General features: G+C 44.1%; 1 protein-coding gene across 14 annotated transcripts in view; it reads right to left on the bottom strand.

Annotated features, from left to right (window-relative positions):
- Positions 1-17,378, bottom strand: part of ARPP21 (cAMP regulated phosphoprotein 21) — a 177,744-nt gene that overhangs the window by 79,550 nt on the left and 80,816 nt on the right. For 8 of the 14 annotated variants that reach the window (XM_038760093.1, XM_038760085.1, XM_038760098.1 and 5 more), the window contains 4 exons: positions 13,069-13,177; positions 11,038-11,139; positions 6,434-6,471; positions 5,174-5,233 (listed from right to left, as the gene is read on the bottom strand). The exons of 1 other annotated variant lie outside the window; for it this stretch is intronic. In XM_038760093.1, coding sequence (XP_038616021.1) covers positions 5,174-5,233; positions 6,434-6,471; positions 11,038-11,139; positions 13,069-13,177 — 309 coding nt within the window. The remainder of the gene's footprint in view (positions 1-5,173; positions 5,234-6,433; positions 6,472-11,037; positions 11,140-13,068; positions 13,178-17,378) is intronic. 5 more of the 14 variants (XM_038760104.1, XM_038760106.1, XM_038760111.1 and 2 more) reach the window with 5 other exon arrangements.

The raw sequence follows: 17,378 nt of genomic DNA, 5'->3' as shown, positions 1-17,378 counted from the left end.
TGGTGGATTCTGCAGCTGGGAGATGCCCATCTTCTATCCTGGATTTATCTGCCCTCTCACTTGGTGGACACTGCCGATTGCTCCTCTCATATCCTCAGAGAAGAGATAAACACCTGCCTCTCACCTTTACAGCATTCCTCACCTCAAGACAAACCCAGAACAGCCCTCTGGATATCAGGAAAATCCCAATGAGAGCCCATCTGAGCTGCCTGAATCTGCAGAGTAAAGTAAAGGAGTTTTTGCTGATCCCCTCTGCCCATCCTTTAAGTATTTTGGATGGGATGTCCATTATTGAGTCTAGTTGAGACTCAGCAGGGGAATGGAATTCACTATATTTGGAAACATTTGAGAGAAACGGCAGAGCAGTCTAGTGGAAAGAGTTAGAAGACCTGGTTCTAATCCTGCCTCTGCCACTTGCCTGCTGTGTGACCTTGGGCAAGTCATTTAACCTCTTTGTGCTGCAGTTTCCTGGTCTGTGCACACAGTAAGCTCTCAGTAAATATGATTAAATGAATACCTGTTCTCTCTGTCCCCTATCCTGGAGTGCTCAGAACAAAGTAAATGCGTAACAGACACAATTTTTTAATAGTATTTGTTAATCCCTTACTATGTGCCAGGCACTGTACTAAATGCTAGGGTAGATACAAACTAATCAGGTTGGACACAGTCCATGGCCCACTTGGGGCTCATGGTCATCCCTATTTTACAGATGAGAGAACTGAGGCACAGGGAAGTGAAGTGACTTGCCCATGGTCATACAGAGGTCAAGTGGCAGAGCTGGAATTAGAACCCAGGACCTTCTGACTCCCAGGCCCATTATTATTGTTGTTATTATTATTATTATTATTATTCCACATAGTAATTGATGGAAACCCTAGGCTCCTGTCATGATAAGTTATTGCCTAAATGACTTCAACTGCCCAGAAAATGGTACTGAACCCCTCTGCCCTCTTGCTAGCTGAAAGGATATCTCCCAGGTTTTTCTTCCTCTGCCCATCAACAAGATGGATCTGACCCAATAAGCCCCCTCTTGAAGACATGGGAGGCAGCAGCTGAAAGAAAAAGTTCCAGAGAAACCTTCGTTAAAGAAGCAATGATTCTTTCAATCAGATTACTGCAGTGGCCTGGGAGCACAGAAGCCGATTCAGTGGGAATGAATTGTAAGCTCCCTCTAAGTTTCGAGAAGCCCTGTGGCTGAGTGGATAGAGCCTGGGGTCTGGGTGTCAGAGGGACCTGGGTTCTTATCTTGACTTCGCCACTTGTCTGCTTTGTGATCTTGGGCAAGTCACTTTAATGATGGCATTCATTAAGTGCTTACTATGTACAAAGCACCGTTCTAAGCACTGGGGAGGTTACATGGTGATCAGGTTGTCCCATGGGGGGCTCACAGTCTTAATCCCCATTTTACAGATGAGGTAACTGAGGTACAGAGAAGCTAAGTGACTTGCCCAAAGTCACACAGCTGACAACTGGCGGAGCTGGGATTTGAACCCCTGACCTCTGACTGCAAAGCCTGTGCTCTTTCCACTGAGCAACACTGCTTCTCCACTTCACTTTTCTAGGCCTCAGTTGCCTCATCTGGGAAATGGGAATTAAGACTGTGAGCCCCATATGGGACAAGGACTGGGTCTAACCTGATTAGCTTGTGTCTACCCAAGTGTTTAGTACAGTCCCTGGCACAAAGTAAGCACTTAACAAATACCATGAAACCCCCGCCTCCCCCAACAAAAAAACAATCAGGTTGTAAGCTCCTCAAAGGCAGGAATTGTGTCTTCCAACTCTGTTGTATTGTACTCTCCCGAGCACTTAGTACAGTGTTCTGCACATAGTAACTGTTAAATAAACACCACTGATTGACTGAGCCAAAACAGTCTGCCTTCTAAACTCATCTGGGCTGATTCAATATCCCCATGCCTAGGTGTTTTCTTCTTGCAGCATTAGTCAATCAGTCAGTCAATGGTATTTATTGACAGCTTACTGTGTGCAGAATGCTCTATGAAGCATTTTGGAGAGTACAATGTAACAATAAATGGACACATTCCTTGCTCAAAACCTATCCCTCATCACCAGCAAAAGCAAAGGGACACTCCTGAAGATGACCCCTCTGCAGCTAAAATCCCTCCTCCATATTCAGAGAAGCAGTGTTGCTTAGTTGATAGAGCATGGGCCTGAAAGTCCCAAGGACCAGGGTTCTAATTCTAGCTCCACCACCTGTCTGCTGTGTGACTTGGGCAAATCACCTCTCTGTGTCTCAGGTAACATCTGTAAAATGGGGAAAAGAGTTGGTGGGATAGGGACTGTGTCCAACCTGATTACATTTGTATCTACCTCAGGGCTTAGAACAGGGCTTGGCACCTAGTAAGGCTTAACAAATACTATTATTACTATTATTATGTGTGGCTGAAAGAACGGACTCATGACTAACAGACCCTTTGATGGTATTTCCATGTAAAGCTAGATCCACATTTTTGCCACAGACAGGGCCGATCTTTATTTCCGAATTTTCCTCCCGATATCCTCTTGCTCAAAGAGAGACATTCCCCTTGTGTCAGTTCCCTGTTAGCCTGGTGTCTGTCCACAGCAGTAGTCCCTCAGAAGCTTCTCACTATACCTTAATCTAATCTATTTCACTGCTGGCCCACATCCTGCCTCCGGCCTGGAACACCCTCCCTCCTTAAATCTGACAGACATTTACTCTCCCAGCCTTCAAAGCCTCATTGAAGGTACACCTCCTCTAAGAGGCCTTCCCTGACTAAGTCCTCTTTCTAACTTGCTCCTTTTATTCATCTCCCCCACCCCAGCCCCACAGCACTTAAGTCCATATCTGTCATATATTGATTTCTACTAATATCTGTCTCCTCATCTAGACTGTAAGCTCTTCTGAGCAGGGGATGTATCCGTTAATTGTTCTATCGTCCTCTCCCAAGTGCTTAATATAGTGCTCTGCACACAGTAAGCGCTCATTAAATATGATTGATTGAATGAATGAATGAAAGTTTCTGCCACATTGCCTTGTTTGAGGGTGGGCTATTTGCTGAATGGTGTTTGGCTTTCCCAGTGCTCTGGTCCTTGGGGCTTTGGATGGAGACTCAGTCAACTTTCCACCCCTGCTCCTTCCTTCATCTGTGTGTCCATCTGTCCCTCAGAAGCCTGGTTTGGCCTGGTGTAAGTTTCAGTAAGTAAATCACACTTCAGAATGGCGACATTTGGAACACTAAATCTTGGTTCCCTCTTCAAGCCTGGTTTCATGTTAGACTCCAAAACCATTCATTCTTGGCATGTCAGAACGAATATCCGATCTCCGATTAAAGATCACACCTGTTTGACATAATGTGCAGTTGCCAAACAACTTGATTCGAACTGCACCAGTTAAACCAAAGAAGAGAAATGTTAAGCTTCCCGAAAAGAGACAGCAGCTGGACAAGAGATTTGGATTTTTGTTTTTTAAATGGTAAATGATGGAGTTTAAGTATCTGGTACTCACAGTAGGTGCTTAATGAGGAGTTAACACCAACTCCTCAGATTGTTGGTGGTGGTAATCTAAAGGTAAAATCTGAGTTCTGAGGGGTTTCACAATGGCTTTTTCCGCCACACCCATACCCAACATGGTGGCTAAAGCAAGGGCCTGGGAGTCAGAAGGTGATGGGTTCTAATCCCGACTCTGCCACTTGTCTCCTGTGTGACCTCTGGCAAGTATCTGTGCCTCAGTTACCGCATCTGTAAAATGGGGATTGAGACTGTGAGCCCCACGTGGGACAAGAGACTGTGTCCAACCCGGTTTGCTTGTATCCACCCCTGTGCTTAGTACAGCGCCTGGCAAATAGTAAGCACTTAAATACCATAATTATTATTATTATTACCCCATCACATGGAGAGCATCTCAACATCAGTAGCATTATCTTCCCTTGGAGGTCGCCTTCATGAACTTGTGTTTGCATAAATGGTCCCTTTTAAGATTAACAGTTTGACAGTATTTTGTGCATATGCCTCCACTCCAGGTGGCTTTGAAAGTATTTACACGGCACGGTCTGGAGTGAAAGAAAATGGATGATTTTCCAAAGTAACGCTTCACTTCACTTTCAGTTCTGCACTCCCAAAAGAGAAACGGCTGCTGTAATGTCATTAGGAGAGTGATATTCCAGTCCTGGTGCACAGGAGAGTAGGCTGAAATAACTAAGGCATTCTACGAGATACTTCAAGGAGGACATTTCAAGACCAGGGCGATTGGTGGCAGTCTCTTGGTAGCAACAGAGGGCTCTGTAGTAATACTGGTGGTATTTGTTAAGTGGTTATTATGGGCTGATCACTGTTCTATGTGCTGGGTTAGATACAAGATAATCAGGCCACACATAGTCGTTGTCCCACATGGGGCTCTCAGTCTTAATCTCCATTTTAGAGTTGAGGTAACTGAGGTAAAGAGAAGTTAAGTGAATTGCTAAAGGTCACACAGCACACATGTGGCGGAGCTGGGATTAGACCCCACGTCCTCTGATTTCCAGGCCCATGCTCCTTCCACTGTAATTCTCAGTCAGCAGCATTTCTTAAGCACCTATTTACAGCACACTTAACTCATTCCCCAGCCCATCCCAGTTATCCTTTTCTCCAAAGTCTGCACACATATGTACACAAACACACACTCACACACATACCTCTCTGCTTTTCTAATCATTATGGCCTAACTGATTCTTCTGGTTTTTCCTTGCTTTTTAGAGTCACTTACCAGGCACTCTGTGGATAGTAGGTATATTTACACTAGGCGTGCAGGATATAGTATGACCTTTTTTGTAATACACCCTAAGTTCTGCCAGAACGAGTGTTTTTACTATGCACTTTGGCTAGAATGTAGTTGGAAATCTTCACTGGACAGTGCAAATCAATTTGGTCCCAGGACTGTAGTGTCGAGACAAACGGCATGTTCCCATGCACATGCATGCATACATGCAGGTTTGGACACTACAGAGGGTGGAGTGTATGAGTTCCATAATATTGAGATTTGCTAGACTACCCAGCCTGAATTTTAGGGGAACTGACTGTACGCTGAATCAAAAGATCTGCAAAACATTATTCTCCAGAAACATATAAAAACACTACTGAATTGTAATATATTCATCCCCTATGACATTAATCCCATTACTGGAAAAGAAAGCAAAAATAAAAAGTAATCCATACCAACCTAAATAGCTGTCTTTTCTTATGGGTTTCATTGCATATGCTATTGTCATCCAAGAGCCTACTGAAAATAGAAAGAACGTGTTTTTTTTTAATATTACAAGCCTACAAAATGCTTATTAGATGACTCCAGCACATTTAAATGCTCTAGTTCAGCTCACTTAGTCCTGGGATCCAATTCTTTAACTCCTTGCAAAACATGCATTTTACCCAGGTAGGGCCATCGTTTCTCCAACACCCAAATGAAGCTCAAATTTTTCTCCGACGGGGACGGATTGAGGGAGCATTAACTGTACGGGGGGAGAGGAAGAAAGCAAGGAGCTTTCTTGTTTATCGGATCAAATGGAAAATGCTCTAATCTTCCCTTAGAGAACCATCAAACAGAACACACTCCTCAAGCTGCGTGCAGCCTTAGAACACACGTGGGACACACAGATACCAGGATGGACCATTCATGAGCAGGAAGGTATGATACTGATAAAGTCAAGGGGCCACAGGTTCCATCAATACTGGGTTTTTTTGCCTTCCCCGCTCCCAAATGCTTCCAAATCAGCAATCCCAATCCAGGAAGATCTCCCTTTCACTGAGCACAGTTCCAGGAACCATCATAAGAACCCCTAAAGGCTAGCAGCAGAAATATCCCGTTTTAACAAGAACACATCTTTCTTCCCATCTCCTCAGCCACACATCCCCAGATCCCTGGAGTGCTGCTATAATGAGCCGGTTTTCTGCTGAGAGGGAATTCGTCGTCTGCCTGGCCAATGCAGTTCCGGCACAGATAAAGTAGTCGGGCTCTTAATAAATCTTGTGGGCCCTTCTCCGGTGATTGATGGGATGAGAGATCGGGGGAGAGTTTAGAACCAGGGGTTGCTGCTGACGAATGAGAGGTTGCGATGACCTCCGTGCTTACTGTTCAAGTCATTTTCATTTAAACTCCAGGGCATGGAGAGGCAGGAGGAGCCTGGGAGTAAGTCGGAATAGGCAACGCTAAGTACCCGCCAATTGACTACCTGGGTCCCTGCATATAAAGCCTTTCCTCAGATTCAGGCTCGGCATTGGGATTGCAGACCTTCCTCGAAGGAGCATTATAACATCTGGCTTTGCGTTAGAAGCATCTTTCAAGCTTGCCACCGGAATCAAGTTAATTGCAGGCATGCTCCGTGACAAATACACGTATGAACAGATACACGAGGGCATATATAGATAAACAGAGACATACACGACTGCATTTTTCTTCTAAGAGAAAAAGGAAATTGGATTTTACCTGTTCTCCACAAAAAGGCTTTCCTGGGAGCAAACTGACTGAAAAATAAAAAAGGCATCGTATCAGACGTTCTGGACGTGATGTAAGGTTCTAATTCCTGGCCTGACGTTAAAACTACTTCTCCCCATTTAGCTCAAGGGGGCGTTCAAGGCATGAACCAATGTCATTGGCGGAATGCAGAAAGGGAAGAAAAATCCAGTTAGGGTTAGACAAGCCGAGTCGTTTCCAAGCACACTGGAACCTTTCCTTCTGAGCTTCGCCGGTTTAGAAAGAGCATGAACCTTCACGGGAGGCAGGAGGGCAGGGCGGGGGGTGGGAGGAGAGTGCTGAAATATGGGGGAGCCAGGGAAAATCTTAATCCAGAGCTGGTTGGGGATTCTTTGGGTTCCCACTCCTACCACCCTGAATATCCAATGGCATGGAGGGAGTCTGCCCTGCTTATAAGTGGTAGAAATCCTGTAGAGCCCCGAAGCCGAAAGCGTTATCTGGTGGTATCGAATGCCACAAATATAAATGTAATGGAGACTGACGTTGAAACTCAGAACAAGGGAAAAAGAATTTGGTCTCTGAGGCGTTCAAACCAACGATGACGGGGGCGCTTGGGAAGGGAGTGGAGAAGGAATGAGACATCGGGATGGATGTCAGCCTTCTTTTGATGTTCCCCATTTTCTTTAACATGGGGAAATGAAGCTGTCCCCAGTTTCCCTAGAATCATTCCCTAGCATTTTGATTCTCATTCCTCTCATTTCTCTCTCAACGAGGGGCACAATAGATAGCAATCAATTATAGCTCGATAATGCTGAAGAAAAGGTAGCTCATGCTGAATTTAAACTAGGGCATGTGGGGGAGAGGAGAAGCTTCTTCTCTCTCTACAAGCTGCCATCTAAACTCCCTGGAGTGCTGTCACGTTGATTAAGAAAGAAGCCTACCGTCACTGAGGTATATCAACTATGAGAGTGGCGAGTCTGATCTGGGACACTTTTGACTTGATCATCTTTTCCAGAGGATGAATGGAAGGCTTCCTAAAGGAGCAGTGCTGCGGGATTTTGCAGAGCTGTTCTAACTGGTGATCGAGTTCAATCAGTAAGCGAGCAGGGACCCGTGGATCAATCATTACTTTCACTCCCTGGACAATCTGTGGCCCTAGTGGGAAGGGCAACGCTTGGGAGTCAGGAGACCTGGGTTCAAATCCCAGCTCAGCCTCTTTTTTTTACTTTTATGGTATTTGTTAAGTGTTTACTATGTGCCAGGCACTGTACTAAGCTAATCAGGTTGGACACAGTCCATACCCCACATGGGACTCATCGTCTTATTCCCTATTTTACGGGTGAGGGAACTGAGGCACAGAAAAATTAAATGACTTGGCCAAGGTCACTGATCAGACAAAAGTGGCAAGGCTGGGATTAGAACCCATGTCCTTCTGATTTCCAGGCCTGTGCTCTATCCACTAGGCCATGGAGCCTCTTGTCTACTGTATGACACTGGGCAAGCCATAAAACTTTTCTGTGCCTCAGTTTCCTCAACTCTCCCTTTGTCTGTGAGCCCCATGTGGGACAGGGATTGTTTCCGATCTGATTGCATTGTATCTACCCCAGTGCTTAGCACCTAGTAAAGGGTGAACTAAACACCTTGTGGCTTCCATGTGAGGAGGGTATGCATCCTCAGTGTTGTCCTCTAAATATCTTAACTTAATATTCAGATTTTGATTTTCCAATGAAATCCCTGGTCTTCTGAGAACCAAACATACACTGAAGGATGCCCCTAACTATTTGCATATTTTGACTCAAACGGACAATCATCAACAAAACCTGTCTTGAAAATTCAAATGGCCCTTGAATTTCTTCAGTGCTTGTCTGTCTTTTGAAAAAAAATGCTCTGGAAACAATGCGTAACCTTCAAAGTCAAGGTTGCTGTACATGAGGTCAGGGGACCTAGATTCTAGCACGAGCTAAGCCCCTGAATGTGCAACCAAGGCAATCATTCCGGACTTCAGTTTCTACACCTATACAATAAAGAAAACACCCATCCCTTGCTACTCTTCAAGTGCTTGGGAGAGTACAATAGAACAATATAACAGACACTTTCCCTGCCCATAGAGAGCTTACAATCTAAAGGGGGAGACAGACATCACTATAAATAAATAAATTACAGATAAGTGCTGGGAGGCTGGGAGGAGAGATGAATAAAGGGAGCAAGTCAGGGTGATGCAGAAGGGAATGGGAGCGAGAATACTCTCCCTAGCCCTTAATACGGTGCTCTGCCCTCAGTAAGTGCTCACTAAATAACTTACGGCTGATTGATTGAACTAAATTAGCCTTTCTACAGATAGTCTTTGTGATGAGTAATGAAGGGTATAACTGTGATCCAATCTGGTCACATCTCCTGCCATGCATGGTGTGAAGGGAAAAATATTGGTGAGAGAAAGGAAGAGAGAGAAAGAGAGCTGCCAGCTTGCAACAACTCACTTAAACCCTACAGATAACTCTTCTAGTCTACTGCCCTTGTCCTCTCAAGGAATTGGAATCTGACTGGGGAGTTGCCTCACAGCTCACCAATTGCCCTGGACATTCTCCTAGGAAGCTTGAAACCTTTCATTCATTCAATCAATCAATCAATCATATTTAATGACAGCTTACCATGTGCTGTACTAAGCACTTGGGAGAGTACAAAATAACAATAAACAGACACATTAAAGGGGAAGGGATGCAATCATACTGAATGCCCCTTTGGTGCAGTGATTTCATAATTATAAGCTTCCTTGTGGGCAGGGAACATATCTGCCAACTCTGTTATAATGTACTCTCCCTAGAGCTTAGTACAGTGCTCTGCACACAGTAAGCACTCTCTAAATATGATGGATTGACTGACCAGAGGTAAGGGCACCCACAGAAGTGGAACAGTTTGGCCTACTGGGAGACGGGAGATCTGGGTTCTAATCCTCGCTCTGCTATCTGCCTGCTCTGTGACCTTGGGCAAGTCACTGAACTTCTCTGTGCCTCAGTCGCCCCATCTGTAAAATAGGGACTAACTAGCTGTTCTCTCTCCCCTGTAAAAGGGTAGCTCCCTCTGGGAAGAGGTCACCGCAATCAGTCAGTCGGAGAGAGAAACAAGAAATTAAACACTGTGATTGGAGTGAAAATATCTCAGGAGACCCTGGTTTGAGTTTTTGCAGTGTTTGAGCAAGTTAGTCAACCTTCTTGGACCTCAGTTTCCCTTTCCGTAAAAGGGGGTAAGATTAATTGTAAATCTAGAGTGGGATAGGGATACTGGCCATTCTCATAACAGGGAATCTATTCCTGCATTCAGCACACAGTAAGCACTTGATAAATACCCTAATTAAGGAAAAGCTCTTTGAAAAAATAAAAGCGGTCTGCAGATTCTAGACTAAATCACTTGCACATCATTCTTCCCACATGGGTTTTACATAAGCAGGGAGCCATACAGTCTCTTACTGGGTTTAGGGGAACCAAAAAGGAGCAATTGAAGATTTGAAATCAATAATATGAAATTTTTTTTTACCAGTGAATGGAAGGTTGAGACCCCCAGGACAGCTGGGAAATGATTCAAAGGATTCCGGACACTTTCTCCAGCTGATCAAAGAAACAATGCCTATTTAATGGAAGGCGTGGAATCAATTCTCAGAATAGCTTTCACAGTTACTTATCTGTACTCTGTGCTTTTTACCTTGACATTTAAATGATAATTATTTTGCTGGTTGCTAGGAGGAGGTGGAAAAGGATGTGTTTTTTTCCCCCTCGAGATTTGAATTAAGCATTAATGACAACTTAATGTTTTAATTTTCTTGCCCTGACTTAACACCCTGAAAGGGCCAGAGATGTCCTGGGAAAGCAGAAGTTAGTCATCTTTGGCTAGCTCCTGTTCTTTCTTTTCTATTGATTGCCAGGAAGGAGTGTGGAGTCAAAAGTGTGGTTCTAATCTCTGTTCTTCCACTTGTCTACTGTGTCACCTTAGGCAAGTCACTTCATTTCTCTGTTCATCAGTTCCCTCATTTGTAAAACGAGGATTAAGACTGTGAGTCTCATGTGGGACATGGGTTGTTTCCAACCCGATTTACAAGTTGGGTAGGGACCGTCTCTATATGTTGCCGATTTGTACTTCCCTAGCACTTAGTACAGTGATCTGCACACAGTAAGCGCTCAATAAAGATGATTGAATGAATGAATGTATCCACCCCAGCGCTTAATACAGTGCCTGGCACATAGTAAGCACTTAACAAATGCCACAATTATTATTATTATTAATAAGGATGATCAGACTGCAATTTGAATAGGGAGAGGTTGGGAAGCTATTTGTCACCTTGAGAGCCCCCTTAAAAACAATGCCTCTCCCTCTTTCCTTCCTAGCATCCTTAGAATGAACAGAATTATGCCAACTCCATACAACATCCAACTCCTTCTTCTTAGGAATCAAAATCTAAGAAACCAACTCCTCTGGAACCTCCAATCCAATCACTGTCCCCTACCTCTAATCTTTTCCGCTAGGCAGAGCAAATCTTACTGCAGTGTTAGTGTCAGAGGGAAAATATGCTGTCTGACTGCTGATAAGGATACAGCACTAAAGAGGCAATTAAAACAACTACTCACATCTTGTGCAAATATTCTCTCCCTTACTCTCTGATACTCCTCTTCTCTCTCTTCAATTGATTTACTTCGTCTGTCATCTCTAAATGGATGAATTCTGTTTTGCTGAACAGAAAAAAGAAATCAGGAGGGTTATACAAGTTGAGCTGTTAAAATCTGCAGTTAAGTAACTGTCAGCTGAGAATAATAAATGTTCACTTAAACGAATGAGGCATGGGAATTCAAGCTCTTTTTTGGTTTCTCTCTCTTTCTCTGTATCTCTCCCTCTCAACGTGGTGTGGTTGTCAGCAGGACAAAGCTTGTGTGAGGTGTGTGTATGTGTGTGTGTGTGTGTTTGTACATGCTTTGAGGACAACCAGTGTGTACTGGAGGGGGAGGGGGATTGAACTCGGTGGAGTGTCTCAACCAATCAATGCTATTTTTTGAGCACTTACTTTCCGCAGAGCACTTGACTGAGCGCCTGGGGGAAGTACAACAGAGGAGATAGACCTGATCCCTGCCCACAGGTTAGATTTGGGATCTGGAGAGATGGGCCCGCATCTGAGTGTATGTCTGCTTCAAACAGGTCAGAAGCAGGCAGATCTGATTTTCCATCACACTGTTCAGGGGACTGTTAAAGAGTCCCTTGGAAGCCAAGACATCACCAGACATGGAAGAGGGACAGGAAAGTCGGTGGTGGAAAGAAAGAGTTAGTTATTAAAGATTCCTTCTCTCTGACCCTCCCCAATGAGAGTCATCTTTTCCCTAAGTGACAAAGACAATGCTTTAGTTGATGTGGGACTTTAACTGGTCCAAAAGTTTAGGAGTGATGTTCACCAGATGGAAGAGAGACTCCGGAACGAGAGCCGGAAGCCGGCAGAACTCCCATCCTCTTTTTCATATCCCTTCTATGGTACAACTCCCTGGCTACCTTCAAGAGTTTCCAACTCTGAGAGTTACTCTGCAACCCTTGCTCCTCCTATTCCTCCCCCAAACCTGGGGATTATTTTCGCACTCAAAGGCAACTGGTGGAGAGAAGGAAAAGTCAGCTCTTGTCAAAACTATGAGTCAGAGATGCACTTACTGACTTGGAGTGACTCACTGAGACCTATTAGAGGGATAATAACTTGTGCGAGAGCCATATTCTCTTACCTTTAGGAATTCTAATGTGAAAATCAATTTCAGAAACCCATCTTGATGGTTTGAGAGGCAAACTGTCATGCTGATAGTCTATTGGAATCATTCTTTTCTTCTTTTCACTTATTCCTTTCCCCTCCCTCCCCTACCCACCCCCATCATCACCAACTGTTTCCCTGGCATGAAACAACCTACCTCTCTATCCTCTACCTACATGTCGCGCATCAATCTTCTCTAGAATAATGTAGTGTCATGTCACAAGCAACACACGGGGGGGGGGGGGGGAGGAGTTCAGCTACAGTTCATGCAAAACAAGCAAATCATTTACATGGACATTAAAACATGGGAGGGGGAGGGGTGGGGAACTAAAACATGAGATCGATTCCTTGGGCGAAGATTTATTTTAGGATGGTTTCAAAATCTACCTGGCCTCACCATAACAGGGTTTGTTCTTTACGGCTCATCGGTCCATATGCTGATCAGTGACACACACGGCTCAATTTGTGCACAACTGAAGGACAAAAGCTGTAGGGAGTGGAACGGCTGCCATAGTTACACAGACATCTGGAAATGCGACGGACACGGCTCTCCCCCACAGCTGGAAGCCTGCAACGTTCCTCCCCCGCCTCCCCGCCCCCCATCCGACATGCAGCAAATACTGCGCCAAGCACCACCCATGCAGCCCCACACACTGCAGGTGCTTAAAGCCATCACGATGTGATCTTATGCTCCCCATGGAATGCCAGAGGGAAAGGTGGAAGGAAGAGGGGGTGGGGGGAGAGGAGAAGAGGATGAGTGAGGGGCAGGGCAGAAGACAGGGTAGGGGCAGGGGCAAACAACGCAAGAACAACAAGAACACCAATCAGCCCACCTTCCAAAACAGAACAAGTTCAGCCACTCTCAAACTTGAGAACCAACCTGATTGTCGTCTTTATCAATACTAGAGTTATCTCGCTTCAAGATAAACCGCTTCTGGGATTCTTCACACTTTTCATCTTTTAAATGTTCACAAAACCTTTGCTCTGGTCTGCCAGCAAAGTAAAACACATCAATAAAAAATCTTTTTTTTTGGAGGGGGGGTTTGGTTGTTTGTAACGTTCTTAATTCTTTGGGCTCTGACTTTGTTTTTCCACAGAGGCACTTAGCATTTAAAGAAGGGTTGGTATGGGTTTTCCTTCAGGTGATGCTGATTTAATTCAGTGGATGGTAGGCTGGCACTGTCAGAGTTTCATTTTGTGGCTGAGAATTCAAGGTACTGCTCACAGTCCAACCTCCTGCTCATTAAAAGATCTGGGGGTCAAGCGGGAGGTTAACATATTCTTCTAGTGACTCTGACCTCCACCTCTTCTGAATCTCAGCAAACCTCCTTCACATTCGCTGGCAAAGAGGAGCCCTTAAATTAGGCTTCCACACCTTCACTTGCCTTTCAAATCAGCTCAGTAATTGGGAGACCGGAGGTATTTTGTTTAAACAACCTTATGGCTGATTAGCGAGAGAGGAAAAAAAAAAAAACTCCAAGCGGTTACGGAGTATTGATTGGCCCATTGATTTTAAACCCCCCTAATCATTTTGTTTTAAAACAGTTTATAAGTCAAGTAGTCCTCTGGGGAATCAAATGGGTCTCTGCTTTTATTTATTTGGTTTTCTTATGGTATTTGTTAAGCACTTACTATGTGTCAAGCACTGTTGTAAGTGCTGGGCTCGATACAAGTTTATCAGGTTGGACACTGTCCCGGTCCCACATGGGACACCCATTCGAAATTGGAGGGAGGAGGATTTAATCTCCATTTTCCAGATGAGGTAACAGACACAGAGAAGTGAAGTGACTTCCCCATGGTCACACAGCAGACACGTGGCAGAGATGGGATTAGAACCAAGGTCCTCTGACTCCCAAACTCATTCCCTTCCCATTAGGTCTTGCTGTTTCTTCTGTAGGTCTCACAGGGGGCACCGGATTGAGCTCTGCATACAGAGGCTACACAGTCAGCCCTGCTGATAAAGTGCACACTATCCTTTCCGGACCTTCCAGATTAAGGAGAGGCTAAGGAGTGAAGCATGGCATTGATAATCTACTAATTGTCATCCTCCGTGACTGTCAAGGAAGGCATCATAGCCTTTGGAACACACTGAGAAGCAGCATCTAGTGAAAAAGCACCCACCTGGGAGTCAGGGGACCCGGTTTCTCATCCTGGCTCTACCACTTGTCAGCTGTGTGGTCTTGGGCAAGTCACTGCACTTATCTGGGTTTTGGTTACCTCATCTTTAAAATGGGGATTAAGACTGTGAGCCCCTTGTAGGACAGGGACTGTGTTCAACCCAGTTATCTTGTATTTACCTCAGTGCTTCACAAATAGTGAGCTTTTAACAAATACCACCATTATCATCATCATCATCGTCATTATTACTGTTCCTCAAGCCTGAGGTGTGTCTTTTTGTTGGCCTTCACCAAACCTCTAGTCCCTCTCCCACTGCTCAGAAAGTGTTTTGCGATTGATTAGGAAAGGCTCAGACCCTTTTTTTATGGTATTTGTTAAGCGCTTACTAGGTGCCAGGCACTGCAGTAAGCACTGAGGTAGGTGCAAGTTAATCAGGTTAAACACAGTCCGTGTCCCACTTGGGGTTCACAGTCTTAATCCCCATTTTACAGATGAGGTAACGGAGGCACAGAGAAGTGAAGTGACTTGCCCGAGGCCATACAGAAGACACAAGGAGGAGCTGGGATTAGATCCCAGGTCCCTCTGATTCCCAGGCCCAGGCTGTATCCTCTAGACCATGTTACTCAGGCCTACTTAACAGCTAGTATCCTATGTTATCCCCCAAATAACAAAAAAGAACAAAATATCAACAGATGACTCAGAGGGGCCTCAATTTCTCCTCGCCCCAGTTTCCAACTCGTGCCTGGACTTCATTTGACAGCCCTGAGAGATCAGAGAAAGGTCATAAGGAAAACTTGCTGCCCTTCAGCAAGGTGGGAAGCAGTGTGGCTCAGCGGCAAGAGCCCGGGCTTGGGAGTCAGAGGTCATGGGTTCTAATCCCGGCTTCGCCACATGTCTGCTGTGTGACCTTGGGCAAGTCACTTAACTTCTCTGAGCCTCAGTTACCTCATCTGTAAAATGGGAATTAAGACTGCGAGCCCCTTGTGGGACAACTTGATCACCTTGTATCCATCCCCAGCACTTACAGCAGTGCTTCGCACATAGTAAGTGCTTAACAAATGCCATCATTATTATTATTATTTCTTCTAGAAACCTCATTGGTTCGGACTGAATTCAATGTTCACTTCTCACTTTACCACTCACGGTTTATCTAGACTCCTATTCAGACTCTCTTCACTCCCTGACTAGCTCCCAATAGCGCCCGTCACAGAAATCACTTCTGTTGAGCTGGAGAATCATTCAGTTCTTTTTTTTTTTTTTGGAAGACTATTCAGTATTTAAAATGGAGGGAAAGCCAGTAGCCATGCTGATCAAAAAGAGAAAGTATTTAATTGATCTAGAAATACATTTTGTATGCTGTACTCCAGGGACAACCTGATAAGCCTTGTATCCACCCCAGCGCTTAGAACAGTGCTTCGCACAAAGTAATAATAATAATGATAGCATTTATTAAGTGCTTACTATGTGCAAAGCACTGTTCTAAGCACTGGGGAGGTTACAAGGTGATCAGGTTGTCCCACGGGGGGCTCACAATCTTAGTCCCCATTTTACAGATGAGGTAACTGAGGCCCAGAGAAGTTAGGTTACTTGTCCAAAGTCACACAGCTGGCAATTGGCAGAGCCAGGATTTGAACCCATGACCTCTGACTCCAAAGCCCGGGCTCTTTCCACTGAACCATGCTGCTTCTCTGCAGTAAGTGCTTAACAAGTGCCATTACTATTATTATACACTGTGACATGGTAGTGTGTCATGCTAACACTCATTACAATGTATTACCACATTGGGTCACCTCTTAGGATACCTGAGGTATCTCACAGGTATCTCTAGTAAATGTCCAAACTAAAAGTGCATGTCTACTGATTTTAATAATAATGGCATTTATTGAGCGCTTACTATGTGCAAAGCACTGTTCTAAGCGCTGGGGAGGTTACAAGGTGATCAGGTTGTCCCACGGGGGCCTCACAGGCTTAATCCCCATTTTATGATAAGGTAACTGAGGCCCAGAGAAGTTAAGTGACTTGCTCCAAGTCACACAGCTGACAAGTGGCGGAGTCAGGATTTGAACCCATGACCTCTGACTCCAAAGTCCAGGCTCTTTCCACTGAGCCACTCTGCTTCTCAATACACTGACCTCGTTAAAACAAACAAACAAACAGCCCTAGTCTTGCCTCATTATTTTAGTTTGGGAGCTAAAGTGGTTGCTGTTTTCAGTATCCCCTGAGGCAATCTTTTGTTTTCCTTGGAATTTCACTACGGAATTTCATGAAGAGCTCTTGGACTGACAATGGTTTATTTGCTTTTTCAAGTTTCTCAGAGAAATGATTTACCACTGTCAGCATGCCTACTGAAAATCCGTTGGAATGATGAAGAGTTTGAGAAGAGTGGTAATATGAACTGTATTTTTATTAATATTTTATAGAGTGTTATTTTTCACTGAGAATGGGACAGAACTGTATCTCAAAAAGTTTATATTAAAATCTACCTGAGGGAATTTTAAAATTTTAAATGAGTTCTCAAATGTTTATATAAAAGCCTATGTGAGAAATTCGAAGATTTGAAATGCATCTTGATAAAAAGGAGACAGTCAACTTTAAAAACAAAAACCTTTCTATATAAAGAACACTTCATTCTGCAGTTTCAGCTCATTTGACTGAGAAATTTGCTTTTCTAACTCTAGGTTTTTTATTTGTCTCAGGAACAGTTATTTTAGCTTTCATTTTGCTATAACATTTCCATCTTGTTGTGGTGGTGGTGCTTTGTTTCTAGCAAAAACAGTAAAATAAGAAAATAAATCCATCAGCTGACTATGAGCAGAGAAAACAGCCAGTTACAATCAATTATGTAAATAAGGTCTGCAGTTAGAGTTTTTCCAACGTGCATTATTTATACAAAATCCATATGCATCAGCCTTTTAAAATTAAGTATCTTTGGTCTTCTAATTTTAGTTTTTCAAAACAACAGAAGTGAAAAGTACATATTAAGCTTGAATTATTTTCTGTTTACCCCAAACATTTTGAAACTCACAGAACAAGAAATCATTAAAAACTATTATCTAAACAGTGTGTACTCTT

This window comes from Tachyglossus aculeatus, chromosome 2 (assembly GCF_015852505.1).
Source record: "Tachyglossus aculeatus isolate mTacAcu1 chromosome 2, mTacAcu1.pri, whole genome shotgun sequence".
In the NCBI taxonomy this organism is placed as follows: domain Eukaryota; kingdom Metazoa; phylum Chordata; class Mammalia; order Monotremata; family Tachyglossidae; genus Tachyglossus; species Tachyglossus aculeatus.
Note: the sequence above shows the minus strand (reverse complement) of the source record. Positions and strands in the feature narration are given on the sequence as shown.